We start from the raw sequence: 26,706 nt of genomic DNA on the forward strand, positions 1-26,706 counted from the left end.
TGGGGAGGCCTCGGGCACGCTTCCGAGACCTGGGTGCCCCGGGGGAAGCCCTGTCCGCGGCCCCTGGGGAGCCCCTGCGGCCACACCCACCTTCTCACATCCAGGCACACCTGCCGAAGCATATCTTCCTCCACCAGACGCCCGAGGGGCTCGGACCAAACGCTCCGACTCAGCTCAGGTGACGTCCGGGCGGTGGGACCGAGCCAGGACCCCAGCGGGCTGGTCAGGCCACTTGGAGGAGAGATGGAGCCAGGCCCTGTGTCTCTCGCCCAGGGATGGCCAGGGGCTGACAGTGGAGACGGGCCACCGCAGGCAGGGGCTCTCGGTCGCCCCTCTGCCCAGAAGCACCGGCGTCCTCACCGGGAAACGTGTCAAAAAAGCGAGACCTCAGGCCTCCCTCCAGACCCATGGAATCAGAAATTCTGGGGTGGGGGGTAGGAATCTGTGCTGTCAGGCCCCTTTGTGGACCAAAATTTGGGCACCAGAGCTCTAAGGAAAAGGGCTTGGCCTGTGCTCTCTGCAGTGATTATTATTATTATTATTGTATTCTTTTTGTTATTATGAACTTGTCTGTGTCTTGTCTGTCAAGCCCCAGCGGCTCCCTCAGACCCACCACGATGTCTCCTGTTTTCCTATTTTTATATTTCTGTGGACCCAGAAACCAAACAAAATCGGTTCGTCTCCCCACAGTGAGCCTCTGCAAAACTGATGGGCTGGAAGAAGGCCCGCCCCGTCCCGAAGGACAGGGGGTGTCACCTTGGGTTTACTCTCCGTGCGTCTTTTTTCTTACCTAGTGATTCCTGGCTGGACGGGCATCAGGCAAAAGGGATGTTCAGACTTCATCCAGTCTGAGCTGAGCACCCTGCCTGACCCACATCTGAGAATCCCCTTCTCAAGATGGTAAGAGAAGAAATCAGTGAATCACAAATTTTGCTTTAAAAAATTGAGAGATTATTTCTGGATTTACTTTCCATCAGTGTCCACGTTAATGTCTCTGTTTTATATTTTTTACTTTAATGTCTGAATGTTAACGTATTTCAATGGCCAGAGAAAACAAACATCACTATCGTTCTTGCAACAGGGTCGTTCAGTCAATAGTTTCGTGAATCTTCCCAACGTTTGACCATGGCAGTTGTACGTTTAAAAAGGTACCATAGGGCTTCCCTGGTGGCGCAGTGGTTGAGAATCTGCCTGCCAATGCAGGGGACACGGGTTCGAGCCCTGGTCTGGGAAGATCCCACATGCCGCGGAGCAACTAGGCCCGTGAGCCACAATTGCTGAGCCTGCGCGTCTGGAGCCTGTGCTCCGCAACAAGAGAGGCCGCGATAGTGAGAGGCTCGCGCACCGCGATGAAGAGTGGCCCACACTTGCCACAACTAGAGAAAGCCCTCACACAGAAACGAAGACCCAACACAGCCATAAATAAATAAATAAAATTAAAAAAAAATATATTAAGCATTAAAAAAAAAAAAAAGTACCATAAAAAATTGTTCTGTTTGTTTAAAAAAAATAAGGAAAATACATATACTTGTTATTTAATGCGGAGACATGGGATACCTCTGGAAGAGATTATCCACTGTTATTTATATAGAGTTATATGTTCTGGGACCGTTTACTTCTAAAAGACCTTTTAATTTATTTTATGAAGTTTTGTTAAAATTAGAAAATATGAGAAAAAAGCTATTTATGGCTTAAGTGTGGAAGAGGACAGTTTATAGAGTACCCTTTTAAAGTAATGAAAGATGCGGTTATAAAGTAGCCACCAAATTAAGTGTACAATGGAGTACAATAATAGAGCAGATTATAATATAAATCAACTATTAAACACCAGAAAGTACTTTTTTTCCAGAAAGGAAAACTAACAACACCAACATGTTGCCCATCAGGTAAATAAATAATTCAAAAGAAGTCCAAACTGAAAAGGAAAAGACAGACAGACAGACAGCTATGGCTCTGGGCGCAGACATGACCCAGCACCACGGCCAGGCAAGGGCCGAGGGAAATCTGCCTCTTGGCTGGTGCTGGTCAGACGGGGTCATCAGAGGTCCTTAATGCTGATTCTCAAACAGGCTTCGAAGTCTTGTTTAGCACAATAACCGCACCTCGTGGTCTTTTCCTTGAATATTGGACTTAATTTTTAAAAAATCTTTCAGTGTCAATTAAACACCTTCTGAAATTTCCACAATCTGGAACTTTTATCATAAATTTTACATATCCCATGTTGGCTGTATCAACTTACTATCTTTTCTCATCATGGATGTAAAATGAATTTCCTCAATACTTCAAAAATCCTCATAACAGTAGGTGTTAGACAGTAATATAATGTATATTTTTTTCTAAAAAAATCACTTCCTTAGAGAAGTTTGCACTGAAGGCTGGCAGCAAAGCCAACCCTTCCCCCCGGGGCTCACCTCCATCTGCAAGGCGGCTCCCTTCAGTGCATTTTCTACGTCTTGTCACAGTTGTTTCTTTCACATTTCCTCACCAATAGGTATTCAAATGTTTTATTTTAACAAGTATCGTTTTCAGGAAGAGAATTGTTAAGCCTGAAGAAAAAGCCATTTTGATCCCTCTGATCTGTAACCTTTCCCATCAAGCAAAGGACTCTGAATGTGTATTTGAATAATTCTCATCAAGAGGTGCTTCAGAGGCACAGCTGTGTTGTTGATTTCAATATTTGGGAATTCAGTTGTTCTGGATGTTTCTTTCAAGTTCCTCAGCTATGGAGGGCCCTTAACTTATTACCAGGGAAATTCATTGGTGAAAAAAACAGCTTCTCTTTATAAAGTGAAAATTTTCAAAAATCATAAGGATATTCATACAAACATGGAGTTCTACCATTTCCAGTAGAGGCCAAAACTTTAGGCATGGTAGGAAAATGCAAAGATCATAGTTCAATTAATGTAAATAACATAGAAAAGTTATTCAATCTAATCCAAGTTTCTGTGTCATTTATAACCAGGTCTTCCAAAACCCAAATTTAGAAGTTGGTCCGAGAAGCTGTCATCAGAATGCATACGAGCTGAGTAAACTCCCAGAAACGACCACTGACTTGCTCATTCCTGCAAAGCTTTCCATCATTAAAATCAAAGAGTAGATCGTATTCTACTCTTTGAGAAGGAACTCCTCAAACACTTGATGTGGCCATGGCCAGATGAACAAGATTTCCACTCCTTCCCCGGAAACATTGTCCCTACAACTGGCCTTGGTTACAAGAGGGGTGCAGGGCGGTGCGGGCAGAATCTCAAGCCGCAGTTATGGGTGTTTCTTGTCTCTTCTATAACCCGAGGTCTGTAGCTTACTTCAAACGCATACCTCAAGCTGAGTTACATATGAAGATTCCTTGGATATTGTAATATTAAGAGTTCTTGCATGTAGGCTCGGCTTACAATGTCTTCGACTGCTTTGTACTCACGCCAGGAATAAACTCTTGGCTAGGGTGCACGGGAACAGAGGGAGATGAGATTAAAACCCCGAAGCCATTTCCAAATAATCGAGAATGGGCCAGCTACAGAAATCCTCCCTCGGAAAAAAGTCCTTTGTTTTTAAGCTCTCCTCCCGCCCCCAGCAATGTCAGTCTTCAAATCTTTAGAAAGAAGAACAAGAGAAAATCCCTACAGAATAAATATAAATCAGCTGTGCCCGGATGGAGACCTGCAGCCCCGGCCCCTCAGCAGCAAGAAAGACGAGGGAAGACCCAGTGGGCTGCCTGGCACTGCCTGGACCGTCCTGAGCATGCCTGGTGCGAGTGAAGCCCCCTCCCCGCAGCAGACCCGGGGTCTAGACCAGCAGGGCTGGGGGTATAACCTCCAGGAACGCCTGCTGTCCGGCAGGGCAGGGCTGGGAGGGCGTTTGGATTTAGCTCAAAGAGCAGCTGTTTGGTCCTGAACACATCTCAGGGCAACATGCTGCTGCTTCCCCAGAAGAGGGAAAGCCCTTCCCGCCCCTGCTCACCTCCCCACCTGACTTGGTAAGGGTTAGAGCAGACCCAGGGCCCCTTGAGACCAAGCAGTGGAAGGAGCCAGTTCTGCCCCTCTTCTTTGGGAAGCGTCTCCTCCAGACGCCTCCCCGCGTTCTCTGACGGTGAGTCGCCCGTCTCTGGGGGCCCGCGGCTTCCGCACGGAACTCCCAGATCCTCGACGGGTGTGTCCGGCTGTGGGCGCCTGGCCTGGTGAAGGTTCGGTAAGTGCTGCTGGTGGAGATGGTCGTGAACGAGAAACGACGGGTGGGTTTCTAGGGAGGGAAGGGGGAGCCTCCACGAGGACGAGCGTCACGGGGCCTGGCCGCTACCGCTCACTGAAGGGACGCCTCTGATCCCGTTCTCAGGGTCCTCACCGCGTGGGAATGATCCCGTCACCGGGAAGCAGGTGCCAACAGGGGCCAAAGGGGCCGATTTCTCTCCCGAAGCTCCCTGCCCCCTAAGGCTTGAGCTCCGCTGAGAGTCACGAGTCCGAGTCCGTGGCCGGAAGGAGAGACAAGGCAGGTCCTCCCCTCGTTGTGAAAATCTGTGCGATTACCTGTCAGCGCCCGAGCAGCAGTGGTCCAGGAAGTGCGCTGACTTGGTGAAAGCTGATTAAAGCCGGCGGTGGGTTCCAGGGTCACCGAGGAGTCACCGCAGTGGGTGGGCAGTGGCCCTCCTTGTCCTTCAAGCACCTCGCTGGGGCCTGGACAACACGGCCCCGTGGTCATGGAGCTCAGAGCTGGGAGTTACACATGTTCGAACTCATTATTTCTTATAAATAAGGAACTCAAGGCCCATGAAGTCACATGATGGTATCTGGCAGAAAATGTGGGCAATGGAGACAAAAGCATAGATTGAAATCCCAGCCCCGTCACTTACATGCACAGGGGCCTCGGGTCAGGCTCTCACCTGTAAATGGAAGGTAAAACCACTTCTACCTCGGGGCGTGACACCGACACACGACAGCCCCGTGAGTGTGAACCCGGCCACTGTCGCCATGACGTGGGCTCCCAGCCTGTTCTCCCCGCTCGTCCTGTGCATCCCCTGGCAGAGGCTGGCCCTGACACTGGGGTTCCCCAAACCCTCCTGCAGTCTCTTTCCTGCCATCCCTCCCCTGCAGGGAAGGGGCCGTCCTGACCCCACCTCCCCTTCTGCTGCTTCCTAGACATCCAGCACCTTCCCTCTGTCAAAATCCTCGGGAAAGGATGTCAGGTAACTTATGATCTCGGGGAGAATTTAAATCAGTGTGTTACCCCTTCCGTGGGCTTTGCATCTTTAACTTTCTGAATCTGTGAAACATCACCCTCACACATGAAGTGCATCAACACAAACGCACAGCCCAGTGACTTATCACCATAGGTCCAGGGAAACAGTGTCCCGGCAGGGGGAGCGGCCCCCAGGCCCAGCCCTCTTTCCCATCTCAGAGTTCTCCCCCTTCCACAGCTCACCGCTGTCCTTGGAGTCTGACCACTGAAGCTGAGTTTTGTCTGGTTTTTGAACTTTAAATGAGCTGCGGTGTTCCGGGCTCCGGCCCCCTCACCCGGACACACTCACCAGAGCCGCGTTTCGCTGCAGCAGCTCCTGTGTCCTCGCCGTTCGTGTCCTACCCGAGGGCCAAGCAAGCACGTGATCTCTCCCTCCGACACCAGTGGACGCTCGCTGGCTTCCAGGATCTGGTCATCACTACCAGCATGCCATGCACACTCTCTCACACGCCTCCCGCTACAAAGCGGGCCCCTGTCTGCTCGTCCTGTGCCCCGTCTGCAGGGGCGAGCTGATGGCAAGTCGGGGCCCCCAGGGTTCACCGCTGCTGCCCCTCCCCTGGGGGTCAGGGAGTCTCCCTGGGAGGCTGGTTTGCATTTCCCTGCTACCCATGAGCACAAGCACCTTTTCCTATGTGCGCTGGTCCCTAGGATTTCCTCATTTATAAAATGCCGCCTGTTCAAGACTTCTGTCTGTTTCTGCTAGATGGCCTCATTATCCCATTCTTCTTATTGATCCATAGGAATTTGGTGCTTTGCCTTAATGGCTTAAAAACACATGACTGTGAAATAAAAGAATCCTTCCCTTTGAAGGTCTTTCTGGGAGGAGTGGGCGGGGGGGACGTGGATGCTGGGGCCCCCTCTGTTCCACTGAAATCAGCCGTGAGTGGACGTCCCCCGCCCTCCCCAGGGGCTGCTGCAACGTGTGCCTGCACCAGTTCATAATAAACACACACATTCATTCTAAGTGACCGTTATTGTTTACTGCTAAGTTTTAATGTGTGTCTGCACCAGTTCATAATAAACATACGCATGCATTCTAAGTGACCGTTATTGTTTATTGCTAAGTTTTAATATCTTTTTCTGATTTTCAAATTTCTATAGAATGTGCTTATACGGTAAGCTCCGTGTGAGCTCCAGGGCCAAAGACCACTGTTGACTGCTGACATTTACCCAGTTGTAATAAACTAGATGGAAATCACTCCCACACTCTACAGAGAGTGGACAAAGCATATCAGCCCCAGCAGGTGTCAGCCAGGGTCCCAGGGAAGGGAGAAGGACGCCCCTAGGGGTTTGCAGATGGAAACTGACCAGCTGACATACACATTATTAACCACAGTCTCCCACAAAGTGATGCTCATTACCACACTTGCAAGTGATTGGGGAGGATGTGTCAATATCTGGGAAGAGGTTATGTTACATTGTGCAAAAGTCTATCATAAACTCTGTGTGTGCATGCACTGAGTCCTCCCAACACTCTCCCTTAAATACCAAGATTCTCTCAACAACCCCCTGCAGCGCACAGTTTCCACACGTGTTCCGAGCACAGGCACCTGCTCTCCCCCACCCATATCTCTGCAGAATAAAAGCATGAATACAGCTGGGGATTCATAGAATTTTCCCATAACCCTGGCCAAGCTGCAAAACCAAGCCACGGGGGTGGAAAGGGAGGCACTCCTACAGGGAGCCCCATCTCCGGTCTGGGAGGAAGCCTGCCCTGCCCACATCACAAGTGTCCTCAGAGACACGCCCTCCCCGCCCCCGCTGGCATTTTCCATGCAATAAACACCAGATTCTAAGCAAAAGGGGAGAATACTCCTTCTTCCATAACCCATCACTTGAAACAAAAAAATCCACATGGGCAGTGAAAACAATGGAGCATTTCTATACAGCAAAAATTGCTGCTACCTGGTTGGAAAAAATAATGTGAGTGAACAGTACAGTGGTTTGATTCTAGAAACGAAGTGTTTGTTACAGGGAAGTTATAAGAAATCCAGCCAACTTTGCTCATGGTTTTCTAAGAAAGTTCTTTCAGACACTACTTAATTTCTCAAAAGGTGTCACTAAAATCACGGAAATAGGTATCTCCTCTGCTGTCTCCTTCGTAAAATAAGGCTGGGCTTGACTCAAAATGCTGTAACTTGGTTGAAATGAAATAAGCATTTGCAAGTAACTTTCAGAGTGAGGGATACACACAGAGGCCAACTCCTTATGCTAATTTTTTTCTCTTTCATTTACTCCACGAGTTTGTAAAAGAATTATTAAGTGCAAATGTAAGTTCACTAAAAATATATTTACAGCAATATTTAGATCTTGGATGACAAAACAGTTTTAAAAATAAGTATATTTTAATTCCACATTATGCACATCCCCTGGCTTTTAAGTGATGACCAGTCACTTAAAATATAAGGTTTTGTGTTACTGTTAATTACGTACATCATCATTCTGAAGCAGTTATGAGTTCTGACCTGTGCCTTGGCTCCTGGTATAAATGTCTGAATCATGAACAGAATTTCTAATTATAAGATGCCTGGTCTTGAAACAGAAAAGGGGTCTAAAAGTAAACTGTAAATACACGTTTCAATATTTTACATGAAAATTCAGGAAGATGTTTTGTATTGTTACATAACAGTATGTTTTTCCCTAGTAAGCTTAATCTAGTAATTGTGACACAAATATCATGAAATTTCTTCATAAATGGTCTGATAGGTCTCCCTCACCAATTAAGCAAAACTCAAGCTGCAGACCATTTTCAAATAAAAATGATCTGAATCTTTTATAACATTTTTGGTAAAATATTAATGGAAAACAGACCATTTTATAGATTATTCTCCTGCCAATATTATTACCTTCAGTACATGAAGCCCTCTTATGAGTAATAAAATAACACAAATAAACCATCTGGAAAGGGATCTGTGACGAATGATCCACTTTTTCTTTGCAAACATATACATACAAACACAGAAATGTTCGCTTTTCTCGGCCAATGAAAGCATTTGGTCATTTCCACTGATGACCACGGTCCTTGTGGTTATTTCTAAAAATTAAGAGTCCCGAATTGCCATAACCTACCGTGGTTCAGACCCAGATCCTCCATTCCTAAGCTCTCTTAAAAACAAAGTTTTCATAGTACTTTGGGATTTGTCCAGTGACTCAAATCCATTCCCAACATTCCTCATAATTCCACCTAAACTGAATTTCTTTTCAGTTATGAGCAAACATTGGTAAGATGATCAGAAAGCAGCCAATAATGTCAGTAGCAGTTTCACCTCGTAAATTCAATTGGACCTACCGGGACACCTGGGCGTCTTGTGGGCCACGGCGGTGCCGCTGATGGGCCTCCCGTTGGGTGTGACGCACCAGCAGTACCCCGTGTAGCTGTGGCACTGGACCTGCAGGAGGGACGGGATGGGACGGGGCAGTCAGTGCGAGTGGCGCCCGCCCTCCGCGAGGCCGCCTCCACCACCTGCAGCCCAGCCTCATTTCCAACGCAGCTCCTGGAGGCCCGGTGCTTCCTGAGTCCTCGCGTTTGAACACCCGGCAAACAACCTGTAATGCTCTGGAACCTGGGAGCTTAGGGACGAAAGGGACCAGAGGCGTTTACAGTGAACGCCAGTGGACGCCAGCCCGTAACTGTTCAGTATCTAATCCTTCATCTTTGCGATGGGGCCCGAGCCCGCATCTTATAAGAGGGAAACCCAGGCACCAAGGAGTCAGGATCGACAGGAGACTGCGGTCCGGCTGCCGGCGGGATGTCCCGTCACGGCCCCAGCTCCCCGCCACCACCAGCCAGCCAGTGTGGACACCACCCACGGCTCCAGCTTCTCTCTCTCCTTCCTGAGTCTTTCAAAGGTCAAATGATTGTTGTAAAAATACACAGAGTTCACATCATTATTGGATGGCTCACAGCAGATCCTGTCTTGTGTGTGGTTTGTTTTTCCTACCAAAAGCTATGTCAGTTAGCATAGTACTTCAGGAATTTGTTTCCCTTAATAAGAAATCATAGTATTGACAATAACAATATTGACCCACTCCAGGTAGAGCACGGGCTGATTAGACGCTGCCACTGACTACCGAGGTGACCCCAGAAGCTGGATGTGACCTTGGCGTGTTCTCCTCCACAACTAACGCTGAACTGGAGCCGGAGGCTCAGCCGTGAGCCGGCCTGGAGGAAGCTGTGCCTTCCATTTCCCAGCAGTGAGGGTGGACAGCGCGGCCGTGACAGGGGCACCTGCGCCGGGGAGGGACTCGCCCTGTTTACGACAGTGACCCCCTCGGGAGGAACCACTCTGAGACAGAAAGGAAGACCCCCGCCCCGGGAGAGGCCCACCGCCCCCTCCGCGGGCTACACACCTGGCTGTAGGTGCCGTCGTCGTTGCACTCAGGGATGAACACCTGCTGCAGCTCCTTCCGGGCCTGCTCCTGGGTGTACTTCCTCTCGGCCACGCACCTGGACACGTCTGCGGGGAGGCACAGGGCGAAGGCGGCAGTCAGGCCGCGGGATGCACGGCAGAGGTGCCGCGCGGGGGGCCGGGGCCGGGGGGGCCTGGCGCGGGGGGGGGGGGCTGCCCGGCGGGCACCCGGCCGCTGAGCGGGATCCTTGTGGGGAGGCCAGGCCTCGGCAGGAAGCGCGGGAAGGGACGCTCGCCCACGTCCAGTGAACGAGGAAGCCGAGGCTCTGAAAGGCCACTCGGCTTGTCTGTGGTGAAGTGTCGACTCTGCTTCCCAGACAGTGCAAGACGGGCAGTGGCCCCGCCGGTCACAGACAGACTCTCGGATCCTAGGGGGTCCATCGGAGCACAGGGGCCAGGCCACGTGCCAAGTGGGGACCGGGTCTAGGAGCCACAGTGAAACTCAGCCCAAAGGCACTGCCCTGGAGGGAGGCAGGGCGGGCGGGCAGCCCAGGGGCACGTGGCTTCCTGCCCTCGGCTGCAGCCCAGGGGACCCGTCCCATCCGTGGTCCACCCGGCAGCCTCTTTCCTCTGCATCTGAGTTTCTTAGGATGTCAGAGTGATACCAGGCTCCCGCGCTTCTCACCTCAAGTGGAAAGTCCAACAATAAATCAGATTAAAGGGTCAAATATCTTTATCAGTCCTCGCACCAAGTGAGCACAAATTTCCACATATTCACATGAAAATACTACAACCTGATGATTTGATACAGAGCACGATGTTCCTACCGTTCCTTAGGAAGATATCCCCTGGGACACCATAAACTAGTAGAAAAGGAAAAGACTGAAACAGTCAAGCACATGTAACCCAGCTCCAGATGGCAGGAATGAGGAAACAGACACCAAGACCCACCATGGAGACCTGCGACGGTGGGAAGGCAGGGCCTGGGAGCCACTGGACCTGCGATGGTGGGAAGGCAGGGCCTGTGAGCCGCCGGACCTGCGCTGGTGGGAAGGCAGGGCCTGGGAGCCGCTGGACCTGCGTCGGTGGGAAGGCAGGGCCTGGGAGCCGCCGGACCTGCGCTGGTGGGAAGGCAGGGCCTGGGAGCCGCCGGCCTGCTCCACCTGAACCGGTACCAGAGCCTGTTCACTCCTGGTGCTCGTCTCAGGACCCGGTAGGAGTTACATGGGTGGGCCAACCCCCGATAAGGGCCCCTCTTCTCACGACCACAGGCCAAGAAAATATGCTGTGCAGAATCTGCGTCCACCGTGGAGAAGCATGTCCCCAGGGCTGCCACCACTACCCTCACGCCCTCAGGCAGCACCCCAGGCACATGTCTTGTTTCTTTAGACCGTCATCTGATGTAGCTCCTTTGAATGTTAGAAGTTGAAAAGAATGGCTTTCCCCATTTTTCTTAAGTGTTTCCAGATTTAAATTACAAGTTGTCTAGATCTGGAAGGCCCTCTGGACACTGAGATACTGCTTCAAACGTGTCCACTGCCCAGCAGTTTTAGATGGTGACTTTCTGATTGCTTGGTAGTAAAATCTCTTGGCTACAACCAAGAGAAATGCCATGTGGGCACGAGCTTCAGGGCTCAGGGCTGCCTGTCCTGCAGTATCCGTGTCTGAACACTGACTCTGCTGCCGGAAACCCTTATCTTGGACTCCGTGGAAGCCGCCTCTAGCAAGATGGGCCTGCGCTTCGGGGAACACGTCCAGGCAGGCTCAGGCCTCACGTCTTGATCTGCATTTTTGCCAGCACTCGGCAACATGTGGTTTTAATGCAGCCTGTGTTTTAGCTGAGGAGAAATCACTGCTCTGCTGGACTTCTGTCCTCATTTTTTTAGCATAACCTGTGGTTTGACTGTCTAAAAGGAAAAGTGACATGAGTTCTCAGCTTGCAAGGTCTCCACGAGGGTACAGACGGGGCTACAAATTACTTCTAACATTTGAACTATTGTGGAACACGCCAAAAACGCATATATTTCCCAAACCACCCACGGGCCCCGTTCCGGGCTCCAGGCTTCTGGAAAAGACTCCGCACTTGCCACTGGCGGGAGAGCTCTCAAACCCCTCACACGGACGGCACATTCAGTTCCAGGTTTACGTCTGGCACGTGGCTGAGGAGTCAGCCACAGGAAACCAGGAAGACTTTGCAGCAGGAACTGCAGGGCCCGTGCCAAGCATCCCTGAGAGCAAGTCTATAGCCGCCTACTAGACAGGAGTGCTGTTTACCTCACACCAACTGCCTGTTTGTTACTCCTGATCCTGGAAAGCGTTCGTCAGGGGCAGGGCCTTCACTCTTGAGAAGAGGCGGAAGAGAGTCTGCCCCATCCATCCTATGGAAATACAGAAACACGCCAGGGAGTTCGCCCCAAATTAGCAACATCTCCCTAGTGTTCTTTCTACTTTGTTTTTTATTTTATGGTGGTTAGGGCACTTAACCTGAGGCTGACCCTTTCAGAAAGTTTCTGCGTGTACAGCGCACTGTCGTTAACGCCCCCTTGTGCTGTGTCCCCCGGCCGAGGTCCCGGACGGTTCATCCTGAGCGGCTGCAACGCTCCCCTGCGCCCTTAACATCGCTGTAAACCATATGTGGTTAACAGGTACACCCTGAGGCTAAATTAAATGCCCCTCGTTATAGAAATCAAAATATTAAGCACAGCCTCAGAATTATATTATTCTCAGTTTTTCCAATTTGTCCATCACTTTTAAGTGGAACAGAAAGTTTCAACGGTCTTGGAGCTGAATTTACAGGTGATACATTTCTTCCCTAATTATATTTTCTCTCTTTATGCTTCCTGTGGTGAGATTAAAAAGTAAGCAGGTGCTTAACTCTTGAGGGGCCTTGTTGCGATTTTACTCTGGACACTTTATTTTTAACTGTTTGAGAATTAAATCCTCAAAACATGAGCACGATAATTTGTCCTTACTGTGGGACCACTACGCAAAACTTAAAATTCGTCATTTTAACCATTTTAAAGTGTACAATTCAGTGGTGTTTAGTGCATCCGAAATGTTGTGTAACCACCACTTCTATCTGGTTGCAGGGCATTCTCATCTCCACAGGGAAGCCGATGCCCACTGAGAAGCCCTCCCTCCCCCGGCGACAGCACTATGCTCTCCGTCCCTATGGATTTGCCTATTTTGGACATTTCATATAAATGGAATCAAAGCGTGTGACAGTGTGTTTTCAATGTCCATCCACGGCGTTACCTGTACCAACATTTCATTCCTTCTTAGAGCTGAAGAATGTCCGTCGTACGGACACAGCGCAGTGTGTGTTTCTGCTCTGGTGCTGATGGACATTTGGGCTGTTTCCACCTTTTGGTGACTATGAGTAATGCTGTTCTGGGCACTCACGTACAAGCTTTTGTTTGAACCTCTGTTTTCAAGTCTTATGGTTATATATACCTAGAGGGGAATCTCTCGGTCCTATGATAATTCTGTGTTCAATTTATAGAGAAAACACCAAACTGTTTTTCACAGTGTATGAACCATTTTACATTCCTGCCCAAAAATGGACAAGCGTTCCAATGTATCCACATTCTCACCAATACTTATTTTCTGTGTTTTTCATTTTTAATTGTGATAGCCATCCTAGTGGGTATGAAGTGGTATCACGTAACTTTTTGGTTCATAGTCATTTTTAAACTATGATCAATTTTTACCTCATAGCAAAATCCAGCTTAACTGAAAATTATAATATTTTAATTAAATCAAAGCATTAAGCTCCTTCTAATCAAGGACTTCAATCACTTTTTTACTAGACCAAAGAAAAGCTTTTGCTTTGATGCAAATTTGATCATATTTTTTAGAAAGTTGTTGTTATCTGAAAGAGCAGAGACTTTACAAATAATTTCTATCCTGTTTTTAGCAAGGCATTGCGAACAACAGGTTTTTAATAAAAATTTTTGGATGAGTTCTTTGTTAGTAATAATGAGTTTTTGTAAGCAATTTATTTACCTGGTTGTTAACTATTTTCTCTCAACTGCAAAGTAAAAGACATTCCTTTTCCAAGGGGATCACAAAACGTGTCTACGCATCAAGATACGTTAGTCACGGAAACTATCAAGATGCACTGCTTGCTCTGAACTAGAAATAAACGGCCATGTTTTATAGTGGTTGTTCCTAATGATGGTTTTCATTTAAACAGGAAGCAAACCATTTCCTACTTTGCTAAAATCACTCAGAACAGGTTTAAGCAATTATTGGAAGAGACAGATTTGCTGCACATTTTATGCAGAAGAATTTTGGAGAAGAACAGTTAAAAGGACCCGAGGAGGCTCAGCCAGAACAAGGTCAAGGAGCACTGATGTTTACAGGCGGCCCTGACCCCGACCGCCCCCGAGCCCGGGAGCTCTTCTTGTGAGGTCCTCTGTCCATCACACACAGGATGACATGGAAACATTACCCAGAAGAAAGCGGATCGCGTTTCCTTTAACTCTTCCTGTGTAAGTCCTCACCCCAGAGACAGAGCCGCTCAGCAAGCTCCTTACTGAGGCAGAAACCCCTGGGGATATGGGATTATTTTAGAGTCCCATTTATGAAATGTACAATGAAAGGCTACACTGGGTATTTTTCGGGTCAATAGACCTACTGACCCTGGACCTAGCAGGGCGACTACATGGTGATGGTTTTGAGCACGGTGGTGTCAACTCTCTGGGGACACAGTCCTCACCACTGGGTCCCCGTGGCCAGCACGGGGGCTGCTTGGACAAGGCTGGGGTCAGAACGAACAAAGCTGACGAGGAAGCCAGCTCTCGCTTGGTAGTGGCCGCAGAAACAACAGCCCGAGGGTGACAGGCCTTTAATTTTATTGGCATCGAATGAAGGCAGACCCTGTGTTTCAAAAGTTGGAATATTTTACCCACCCGTAATTTTGAAGGCCAGCCTCCGAGGAGAATGAAGAATTCTGTGCTGCAATGTCCTTTGGCATAAATGATACAGAAGGCTGTGCTGTGATAAAGGGCCAGCAGGACTCCAGGGAAGGCTGCCCGCCCGCCCACGTGCAGCCGCCCAGCTCGGGCAGAGCCACAGGAAGTGTCCAAGCCGTCCCTTGACCAGAGAGAGCATCTCAGAGCCGAGGAGAAAGAAACTGAGTTTTCATCTTAAGTATTACCATTGTAAACGCATAAAGACAGAAACAAATCAGAATAGGAAAAGCCAGGGTACATAATTGGGGTGGCCCAGTCCTAAAGGAAAAAGAGTAAGATAAAGTGCAAACGACTGCAAGAATATATAAAAGTATTCCAACGTTTCTTACAACATTCATCCAGGAAACAACTGATCAGAAGCAGCTCTGTGATGACCGATCACCACAGCCATCAACGCGTCACCCTAATTCCCCGTGCAAGTGACCCCAGGGTCCTTTGGTGTGAAGTTTGGCTACAAACCTTCGCGGGGCAGACTGACTGAGGCCGCGCTGTGCTTGCCCCGGCTCCTCTGATGAACTAACCTTGGAGGATACAGGGTTGCTAAAGCAAACAGAGAAAAGATCTTTTTCACAAACATTTCAAAAAGTTCTGCTGTGTTCCTGAGCCCGGCCTGAACGTGAGAGCAATGGCGCTACCTCTCATTGTGTCTGCTTCAGTCTATAACGAGGGCGCTTCTAACATCGGACCCGTTAGAACAGCATGAAGGAGTTAGGGTCAGCAGGACCGGGGTAGGGTTTCTGCAAGGGACAAGCGCCAGCAAGATTAAGACGTCCTGGAACCATACACGTAAAGGGCATTTCCGAGCCTGCCTGTGGGCGAAAGGAGTCTGATGAGACACAGCAGGAAGCAGGGACACAGACCCCCGAGAGGACCGGGCGGAAGACGCGCGCGCGCACGTGTACATATGTACACGCACGAGACACACGTACACACCCATACACGCAGGTGCGTGCCCACACGCACACACACGTGTACCTATGCACACGTGCCACGCACCCTGCGCAGACTCCTCTCATGGAAATACCTGTTTCATTGAAGAAAATGATGGCAGGTTAACTGATTTCCAGCAGCCAAACTGCACCCTGGTCCTCGGCGCCGCTGTGGGTTAACAAAGCCTGCAGGTGGAGCTACGTGGGAATGTCCAGATGCTCTGCCTTCTTGAAAGGCAGTGTCATCCGAAGCCTGAGGAAAATGGCCAGGATGAAGCTTCCAGCCCACTTCCTGGCTCTCCAAGTGTAAAGGCCTGGGAGGCACACAGCTTTATGATCAGAAGAATCTTCGGAGGGAAAGAATTCCTCGTGTTCACCTGACCCGACCGCCCTGTTTCAGAGGCGAGAAGGCGGGTGGAGCCCTCCTGGCCTGGCCCCTTCGCGCTGGTTCCATGGTCCCCCGGCCCCTGGGAGCTCGCGAGGTGCAGCGGCCAGGACCTCGCCCTCCCGCCCCCATCTCCGCCCCACGTGGAGATCCACAGCCGGCTGCCTGCCTGGCCACGCCACTAGCATCAGAGGTACTGCTGCTGGGCTGCGGGCACCACCGCTGTTAGCTTGTACATCATGTGTTTGAATAAAATCAAAGTACACAGAGCACTTCAGAGAGGGCGGTACTGTACCGACTGGGGGTGACAAGCACCCTCGGGCCTCGCATAATTTCTGCTTGAAAACCTCGGTACTCTCAGGGGCGACAGCCCTGCTGACCACATGTGTGGTTTACGCCTTCCTCGGAATTTCCAGAAGTGCAGTGCTGGGAGCCTGAGCTCTCTTCCTGCAGGACTCAGCGGAGTGCACACCGAGCCCAGGTCAGCGGGATGCCCCCTGCAAGTGGCCTGGGTCACACACAGGGAAGAGGACGGTCACGTGGTCCTGAGGGCCAGGCCTGCCCAGAGAGCGCTAAGGTAACGCCTGGTCACAGCAGCCCAGCAGGGACAGAGGACCCGTAAGTCACACTGAGGTTTCTAGGCCAAGGGTCACGATGTGGCCAGAGTGAAAGTCCAGGGTTTTTGCAGGGAGAGAACAAGGGCTCTGGAAACTCGCCATAACCACGATATTAATAATAACCCCTGTCATGGGGCAGGGGTCTGTCTCCTCGACATTGTGGACCCCTGAGCGCTCGTATGCCGGCCATGCTGCGACCCACGGAGACCCCAACACTGCCAGGGGGTTGCTCTGCAATGACGGTCAGGGCAGTGGCCATGAGACTCAGGCAGCAAATGAGAAAGGGGACGTCGAGTATCAGGAAGCACTTTGTAACAATGTTCCTTTCCTTATTCGTTGGTCACTAAAAAGCCCCGGGTCTCGGAAATCTCCAGGAAGTTGTTTCTGTCAGATATCCTTTATAATTCTGTTTCCAGAAATCTCCAAATAGTTCCAAGAACTACCGGCATCTTGACTTTTCTTCTTCTTCTTCTTCTCCGTCTTCTTTTTTTTGTTTTTGTTTTTGGCTTTTTTATTCAATGCCAGAGATTTTTCTTGAAAAGAAAGACAGGCCCAATGGTCTCAGATCAAAAGAAAAATATTAATGTGCTTGCTGAGTTCTAAAAACACAAACTCCACAAATTTCTAAGAAAATATGAGAAAAATCCATCAGTGTAAACCAGTGCGCTTCTGTTCAAGGTCAATAGTTAGAGCATAATATGAAATGCACAAAAAAATTTTAATCCAACTTAATTAAATACTGAAATATTTCAATCGTTCCCAAACTAGTACATCCAAAAGAGACCGGCCTGTGGAACTGTCACCAACCAAATATGTGGAAATGCCCTCAAAATATGCAGCTTCACACTTGCCAAGTTGATACTACGATATACCAGCCAACTTCACAACCAGGAATAATTTAGGCAAATGCGGATGAATATTCGTATTCCACGCAGTGGAAGTGCCATTCCAGTCTCCTTCTCCCGCTCTCACCTTCACAGCAGAAAGCTCTCGACCTGGGTGTGGTGCGGAACTGGCAGTGGTTGTGCCCTTGGGGACACAGGGATGCCACAGCAGCACCCGCCCGGGGCAGCCAGGACACCTGTCTCTGGTCCATCAGCACCAGGGTCCCCTCCCATTCACCCTGAACCCTTCCTGCCACGTGGTCCCGGGGCAGGCTGGGGGGTGTTAAATGCTGGACACAGGGGGACAGGGTAGGGAAACGACCGGCAAAGTAAATGAGCCGGAATGAAGGAGCCCATCCTGTCTGAGGAGGTTCTGCTCCGCTCAGAGCTCGGCTCCAGGGAAACGCTGCGTCTGTGGGAAAACACTGCCTGCAGAGACTGGGAAGCCCTTCTCCGGGCAGCCCCAGCATGGACCAGACTCCGCTCACCCACAGGATGCGGGCTGGAAGCAGACGCTACAGAGCTCCAACTCCCCCAAATCTACAGCATCAGAGGTACCTGATTCCCAGTTATTTCAAACTACGTTGTACAACTAACAATGTCTCTTTAAAATAACTTTAGTATTTGCTACCCTTGGCAACTGAAGCACCAGATAAACCTGACCTCGAAGTTGACAGGTATCTTCGCATTCTTTTTATGTTAATCCTTTTGATTTAAACTAAACTTGTTTTTAGGAAATAAGTTTTGTTTTTACTTACTTCTTCCTTATCACATTTTTTAAAGATTTTTTTTTTTTGACGTGGACCATTTTTAAAGGCTTTTATTGAATTTGTTACAATATTGCTCCTGGCCTATGCCTTGGTGTTTTGGCCATGAGGCATGTGGGACCCCAGCTCCCCGACCAGGGATGGAACCTGCACCCCCTGCATTGGAAGGCGAAGTCCCAACCACTGGACCGCCAGGGAAGTGCCGTCCCTTATCACATTTTTTGTGCCACAAATTTATGGTATGAAATTTCTTCAGTGAGGTGTGAGAATCCCAACCAAGGGAATTATCCAGAAAAAAATTAGGCTGGATCCAAACACAAATAAGCTAACAATGACATCACCAAAAGGCCATCTGTGCTTAATTCCAATTTAGCCTCCCTGTGCAAAAGCAACCCACCGTGGACTCTGCAGAGCTTGATGTGGGAGGGTCGGGAGAGCGACCCCAATTGTGGGACATAGAGGCCTCCGGTGTCAACGTCCACCCAGACAGATGGACGGCCTCTGGCCTCTGTCTAATGAATCCACCACAGACGCCCACGGAGACTACGGCCAACACAGAGGCTTAATATGGCAGCTTCCTCATCGTCCTCCCACAGAGTGTTTGATGGGAATTATCCTCCTAAAGGACATTTGATGGGGGTTCTCTAAAGGAACAGGGCACCAAAGAGGATCATAAAACTCAAACTTTACTGCCACCTCCACAGCACCTGTTCTCACAAGCTAAGTCAGCACAGGCCATTGTTTCTAGAAGGTTCTCTGAAAGGTAGATCACCTGATATTTGAATTTATTCTTAGGTCACTTCTCATTTCTCAGCACAGATACCTGAGGTGTGTAACAACAATCAAGGCATAAAGTTACATCCAAACTTTTCTCCCGAGGGATGTGTTTAGGGCACACAAATCCGACGCGCGTGGAAGGTGAGTGCTCGGCTGCCCCAACGCCTGTGGGCAGAGTGTCCCGCGGGGTGTCAGCGGGAGTGGGGCCCACGTCCAAGGACAGGCAAAACTCTGTCACGTAGAGCAGTGGCTCCAACCTGTTCACCTAGGATGTGTTGCATTATGAAAGGAAGAGCAATTACTCAAAACCTGGCCAAGCACGGAGTTGAGACAGTAGCTCTTCTTTGTTTGGGCAGATTGTTGGCGCTAACAGCTAAACACGCAGAACATTGTCTCAAGGGTGTTTTAGCCTGTGTGGTCTTTTTTCCTAGATAATAAGAAAAAGAAGGTTAAATCTCTTTCTGAAATTGACTCCATTTGTGCTTGAAACATCAGCTTGTTTTGCTGAGTCAAACCCTTCATTAACGTGGGAAGCATTTCAATGTTTTGCTCTAAGCCTGCTTGTTAACTCCAAATCTGCTTCTTAGATCAGGAAAATTGAAAATTACAAGTGTGAAATCAGCACCCCCCCCAAAAAAATATCACTGAAAACGGCACAGGTGCTATTATACACTCCCCACAGGCTAAAAGGTGAAATGAGAAAGAGTTGGAAGAACCAATATTAAAAACCTTTGGTGAGAATAATTTTAGGAGACTTTGGAAAATTCTGTGAAACCCTTGCATAAATTTGTGTCATGATGTCATAAAACATTCTAAGAAAAGAGAGCATTCAACAAGAAAAAAGAAATGATTCAGAAATGACTCTTCTTGCTATGTGCTCTGAACATAAACCCTTGACATTTTACATAGAAAACCTTAGCCAAATGAAAATAAAGCACATGGGCGTACATTTCAGTGACTGATTCTTGAACAAATGATGGAAAGCAACTTACCTTTGCAGTTTCCGCGGTAAGCGATCTCTAGCCGGGGGTCTTTGCACTTGGCGCGCTGAAATTCACAGCGAGACAGGAAGGTCCTCCCGTCCGAGGCACAGAGGGGTTTCTGGGCGGGACCCCCGCAGGCCAAGCCGCAGTCTTTGTCCTTGTCTTGGTCGACTCTCAAAAACTTGGAGGAGCAAAGAAAAAAGAAGCCAGACATCTCAAAGAGTGTTCGATGGAAAGCATAAGGCTATCTAAGGCCACTTCGTGCCAGGGGATGTCCCAGACACATGGTGGGAAGCTCTGAAAACTCCAACCTCCATCAGTTTCACACATCTGGATAACTGGTAACTTCTCTGCTCGGCATTTGGTAGCTGAACCCCTGAAGGCTCCACCACTGGCCCGGGACACCGTCCAGGTCTGCACGGGGGTGCACATGTTCTGTGTACCTTTAATAGTCTGAATAGCAATGTTTTTCTCTGAGTTTGGGAATTCAGTGCCCGGTTGACTCCTGCATTCACCAGGTTTTGCCATCACCTTGGAAGTCGCGGGCGTCAGGAGTGCCCTGTTGGCCTGGAATTGGGGGGCAGTCTCTGCCTGTCGGACCGCTCCACACAATCTCACCTTCGTCCCAGGACCCAGGGCTGCCGGGGTGGTGCAAGCACAGAGCCCCTGCCCCAGGGGCCCCTCCACGCAGTCCCCGTTGACCGCTCTGGGGTCCCCATCCTCTCCTTGGCCCCTCTGACGACCCGGACACAGGGCTTCAGAGCTCACAGCATCTCCCAATGCGGCTTAGATCCGGCCACCTGCTCCCACACCTGCCCTCCTTGGACCGCTGATGGCGCTCCCTGCCCACCCCCCGGGCTTCCCAACCCCCCATGCGTCCCACCCTCTGTCCTGTGTAGTCCTCCTCACCCCAGACGAAACAACAAACACGAAGATGAATCCAATAAAGCTTCAAGCTCTGGGAAGGGGAGGCATCACGAGCCTTGGGTCACTGGAATGTCACCTGCCCTTCACAGGCGTTTGCTCTGATTTACGGCGCCCTAGCGATTTATTAAAGGAAAGAGAGAAAACCCCGAGCTGTGGTCACTACTCAATACTCCACAGCAGTGTGTGGAGCCCTGGGCTCTGTGTATATTTGAACAGGTTTGTTTGGCATGTTTGCCCCGGTAATATTTACAGGGGTAGAGACAGCTCTACTCACAGCAAGCCCTCCCCTGTCCCAGTCTGAGCTGGAGGAAGAGTGGCAATGGACTTCAGCAAAATTGCAGGGACCTCATCAACTTGTTCCCTCATCAGGAAGAGAAAGAAAGGGAATTCTCAAACTCAGCGTGCTTCGTTCCTTAAAAAGATACCCAAACTCTCCCCTTGCGTCTCTGAGTGTCCTCGTTGGCGACGTGTAAAGACCTACCGAAGCTGAAGCTGAGATGAAGCCACGGGGGAAGGAAGGCCCCATGGGGGACAGCTGTCCAGAGAGCCACATTGCTCCTGGGGTCCAGGCGGGGTCCTGGGGTCCTGGGGAGGAAGGGCTGCGAGGGCACTGTGGCAGGGAGGGTGTGAGGGACAATCTCTCGGCGTGTGTGGTTGGGAGCTGAGGTCCCTGGCCATTTCCCGGATGTCTGGAGAAAGACTCCAGCCAGGAGGCAGGTGATGAGCTCCTGGAGGGGGACGGTTCTTTGTTCAGTGGGGCCCCGGGACACAGGAGAGAGACTCTGCAGGCTCTCATTTTTCCTGAGAAGAAGTTCACTTGCTAAAATGATCTGTGCTTATTTTAACCAAGAGGCAAGTGAAAACAGATCGTTACCTTTCTAAGATCTCGCAACAACAACAAAAGTGTTCTTTTACATAAAAGTGGGTAGAACAAGCCCATAAGCACATTTGATTGAATTCTGTCACTGAGGGGTTTCAACCCCTTTCTTCTCTTTCCCGGAAACTGATTCATGAGAATTAACTCTCCAGCCACACGATAGCACACCCCAGGCTCCCAGGAGACAGGAGCGCCCAGAGCTCCGCACCTGGGGAACTCCATCCGCGTGAAACACTGCTCCTCTTACAAGGTCACTGCCTTATCTCGTTCCTCTCCTCACAAGCATTTGAGTTTTCGTAGACTTGTTCTTATGACTTGCAGCTGGCCTGGAACACAGCAGTTTTGTGCAAGAGAAAGAAAGATAGAGAGACAGAGACACAGGCCACCAGGGGAGCAAACTTGACCGTGAAACATCTCGGGACCTTCGCAGGCCCAGTGCACACAGGAGCCCGCCCAGAAGCAGCTCCCTTCTATTTTAGATGAAAACCTGAAATAACCTACATCCTGCTAATTTTTGTGTTTAAGAGGTGGTCTATTTGTATTTCCTGAAACCCTAAAGTGAGGAAATGCAGATGACTTAGGGAAGGACATCGTAATTATCATTTTCTCTAAATGTAGAGAGGCAGCCTCTCTATTTTTTATTTTTAAAAAAGGCTGAGCATTCAGGCGCTTGGAATTTGACCATAATTCTCAATAATTTAATGGTGTGGAACAAACAATGGAACTGTTCTTTCTCAGAAATGAAGGAACTCACACTTTCTGCATGTTTCTCCCCCTCCCCATTTTTAACAGCAATTAAATTCCAGGGGAGACAGTGTACAGAGGAAAATGAGCTTTTAACGGAGCTGGATTCTTTGCTAAACAAAGCCCTGGAGGGAAAATAAAATAGTCCTATTCTAAAGAATTTAGTGTTCAGTAAAGAACTTGGTTGAGGGTCTTCAAACTAGTTCAGATAAAAGGCACTTTGTCAAATTTAGAAAGAAATCAATTACACCTTGAACGACACTATTAGAACAACGACCTCAGGGTCCCAGGGCCCGTCTCCTTTGCTTTCACGAAGCAGGGCTGTCTGCACAGGTGCGTGGGGGCGGAGGGGCAGAAGGAAGCTAAGGGGGTGCATGTGCAGTGTCTGCCTGGAGGTCAAGCGACTCCTGCAGTAGAAAAAGTAGGTCAAGTGCAAACGGATTAAAGATGCGATCCGTCTTCTGCTTAATAAATGCATGGGTTTAAGCCAGAGGAAAAGCAGAAACAAAATGAAAACATGTAAGAAATGGGTTAAAACACTCTTAATACGGATGAATTTCCCCACTGTGATATTGATATCTGATTAGAATATGGACTAACACATGGTATGGGTTAACATTAAGGAAAACACCGCTGAATTACATAATCCAGCAGCTGCAAGATTCCCCAGAGCAAGAACCTTCTAAATAATGAGCCACCGGAAAATGAATGTAGCTTCCAAGTAAGTGTGTTTGCGTGATGCGAGGCCCAGGCTCATACACTGGGGGTGAGGTGGGTTAGAACCGCGAGGGCGTCTGGGGCATGGGCGGGTCTGGGGGGTTTGAGAGAGTAAGTGACCTTGTACCACGGGGGGAAGGTGGGGACACGGGGGACACGGTTATAAACACACCTGCTTTAAGGGCAACTTCTCCACTTCAGAGCCTGAGCTTTCTCAGATTTCAGGAAAGAGTTCCCTACATTTTAGTGGAATAGAGAACCCGAACCTATGACACGAACATGGTGATTATGTTTTAGAGCCTCGAGTCTGAAGCTGAGGCGTTTGAGTCAAACATAGCTGCTGTCCCGAGTTCTCCCCCAGAGAGACAGCCACTCGCTCATTCATTCATTCATTCATTCATTCCCTCATTCGTTTGCTCATTCTCTCATTAATTCATTTACTCATTCTTTCATTCATTTGCTCATTCATTTGTTCATTCACTCGCTCACTCATTCATTCGTTCACTCATTCATTCACTCATTCATTGTTCACTCATTCATTCGTTCACTCATTCGTTCACTCACTCATTCATTGTTCACTCATTCATTCGTTCACTCATTCATTCATTTGCTGGAACTAACAAAAGCCACTCTGTGCATGTTTTACAAACACTCTCCTGCAGTATTTTAATTGTCTGCCTCTTTTTCACACTCTTTAAGGACGTTGTATTTCTAAGGCAGATCAAAAGTCAGGTCCAGCTTGAATTGAACTTGTTCAGTAAGTGTTGAGGGACAGCTCTCTGCCAGGCTTTTTCCTGGACTCCAGGAGGGGCGTGGGGTGGGGTTCAAAGGCGGTCCTGTCCTCACAGAGCTTAAGTTCCAGAGGGCAGCAAATACAGCACCACAAGGCATCACGACAGCATCTAGGCCAACGAATAACTATCGTGTCGTGCAGGACGACGCATGATCACCAGGTCACACGAGGCAGAACAGAGTGTCTGAGAGCCTTACAGGAGAGCCTGCTGATCTGGTGTGGGGTGTGAAAACGCTCCTCAAAGAGGCCATCTGAGAAGACTGGAAAAGCCAGGAAGGAGACGGGACGTGGCCTGGAATCCCAGGGCACAGATCACCAGAAGCAACAAGAACAGTGGCTTCATGCAGGTCTGCTGTGGGGTCAGGCTGGTGACTGGCCTACAGACCAACGAGCTGGGAGGCACCCTGAGGACCGGGGCGGCTCAGGGGTGCCAGGGGTCCCCTTCCTGCCGCCAGAACACTCCCAACCCTGTGTTCCCCTTGTTACACACAGATGACGCCAGCGGACAGTGTTACAGAAAGCAACCCACTTGGTACGGTTCTCCGGTCCTTTGCAATTAACTCGACCCAACTGCAGCATTCATGGCTGCTGACTGACTGTAAACCAGTGAAAAGTGGATTCTGCCGCTGGTCGACGCTACTCAGGACGTTTAGCAAACCGTCAGAATTACAGGAGTGTGGTGTCGACTCGATTTGTTTGTCTGTAAAATGGGAGCAATAATACTTTCTCTGCCGGCTTTGAGGTAGCTGTGAGAATAGCTAAAATAACAAGGTTTACACTGTGGAGAACAAGATGAAGACAACCACGGGGTGGGAAGGGCGTCTGTTCCCCAGGGGAGCTGCCTCCTTTCCAAGGCGGGCATCGCACCAGGAGGAACGGACCCCAACAGAGACGGTGGGATTGGCTCTCTCTTAGATGCCTGTCCCCACCCCTGCCTTCCCGACTTGAAAAACAAGCCAGCAACGTGAAGTGAAGACAATAGACTGTGGGCCTGCAAAGGGGGCTCTGTCTTAGGAAGTTTAAGACCCCGAGTAAAATAACGCAGTGAGATAGCAACGTAGTGATAACGTGTGTCACCGTCATCATTTTGGGCCTCTTTGTGCCTTTTTGTTGTATTTATGGGGCATCTGTAGGAATTTAAAAACCAAGGGCAAACTATTGGGATGAATTTGTTTAGGTTTTATGACTAGATTAAAGCTATAAACCCAATAAAGAGAGAGAGAGAGTGGCCAACAGTCTGTGCTGGAAAATGCGAGTGTGTGTGGCGGGTGGTCTGCACCGCAGGGCTCAGTGGTCAAAGAAATGGCCTTGACTTCGGAGACGGGCAGCTGGCTGTGTGACTGGGGACGGTCGTCCTTTTAGCCCAATAATCCTTGGCTTCTTCATTTGTGAAATGGAGGTGGTAACACTGTTGCCTGTTCCAGCAACATTATTGGGAAAATGAAACGAAATAGTGCAGCAGAACATGCTTGGAGGAGACATGAAGATGTCACTTGGAATAGGCCCTCCCAAGGAGGTATTCAAACACAGGGCGAATTTGCTCTGGTAAACCTTCACATGGTCATAAAGGTTTCAAGTCTACTGAAGGAGCATTAAGTGATCCTCCCATTTATGGTCGTTTTCAAAAAGAAACTTCGGAGCATGAAGTAGAAAGGGAGCTCAGTTAGGTGGTCAGGACGAAGAAGCAGGTTTTGCAGGAAGATGCAGAGAGCAAGGGAGGTCCGCTCCACACGCAGGGTCCATGGGGAGGGGGTGCCCATGCCCGGAGAGGGGGCCTGGCAGACGGGCCACAGCAAAGGCTGCAGGGACCCCAAGGAGGACCAGACACAGGAAAGTCGTCCATCTCGTGCAGGGCACAAAGACAGCCCTCCCAGGAGTGAGAAAACCCAGGGGAATGCAGTGCCAACAGCCTGGCTGAGAAACGCGGATGCCAGACGCTTCTCACGGGCAGGAGTGGCCGGGAGTGACCCCCCGGGGCACGCGGGCCGTGGCAACTGTTTTATTTCTGGGCTGCCTTCGCATTTTGCTTGAGTGGACATGAGACTTTTTGTAAGTGTTTTCCCAGAGTCCTTGCTCGCTTCGGGTCCCAGACCCAGCCTCTCTCTGGTGCCCTGGCCTCCAGACACCGTTCGCACGGCGGGCTTCGGTTCCTGATCCCACAACCAGGGACAGTAGATGCCCGGCCACACCTCCTGTTCTGCAAATCGCTTCTCTTTCCCCCAAACCTTTCTTTTTTATTTACTTTCCTTCCGTGTCTCCACATCAATATTAATTTCAATGATGAAAGCAGATATTTTTTCTTCTTGTTAGTACTTCTTGGAGATAATTCAAGAAACTCCTGGGTCTTGATTGCTCCAGACTTAAGTTTATTGGAGAGTCAGTAGGAACTTCGTTATTCTAAAATTCTTCTTAATAAAAATATCATGTAGATAGTGCTACCTTAGTGCAAGAATTATCTTTGATCCTCACTTGAAAATTATGTGACAACATTCAACCGTTACTTTTATGGTTCAGAGGTGATTTGTCTGCAGAAAGTGGATTCTACAAATGCCTTAAAAACTCTGCAATGGAGCTGAACCTCTGCTCACACAAGCCATGACAGTTGTTCTGAAGATGTCACCACCCTTTTGATGACCTGAAGATGTGTAAGGAAGGTTCACAGGACTTTGGGCAGGCACTACCTTCATGAGTTTACCTACAATTAAGTGCCAGTTCTCACCCAGGACCCCAGTAAGGACAAAGGAATAGGCAAAAT

General features: G+C 49.3%; 1 protein-coding gene across 2 annotated transcripts in view; it reads right to left on the minus strand.

Moving 5' to 3' along the window:
- The window catches only part of SMOC2 (SPARC related modular calcium binding 2), a 157,297-nt gene that overhangs the window by 91,376 nt on the left and 39,215 nt on the right, over positions 1-26,706 (minus strand). For both annotated transcript variants that reach the window (XM_057528059.1, XM_057528058.1), the window contains exons 2-4: positions 19,903-20,074; positions 9,577-9,683; positions 8,516-8,615 (exon numbers count right to left, since the gene is read on the minus strand). In XM_057528059.1, coding sequence (XP_057384042.1) covers positions 8,516-8,615; positions 9,577-9,683; positions 19,903-20,074 — 379 coding nt within the window. The remainder of the gene's footprint in view (positions 1-8,515; positions 8,616-9,576; positions 9,684-19,902; positions 20,075-26,706) is intronic.

Source organism: Balaenoptera acutorostrata, chromosome 14, assembly GCF_949987535.1.
Source record: "Balaenoptera acutorostrata chromosome 14, mBalAcu1.1, whole genome shotgun sequence".
Lineage (NCBI taxonomy): Eukaryota > Metazoa > Chordata > Mammalia > Artiodactyla > Balaenopteridae > Balaenoptera > Balaenoptera acutorostrata.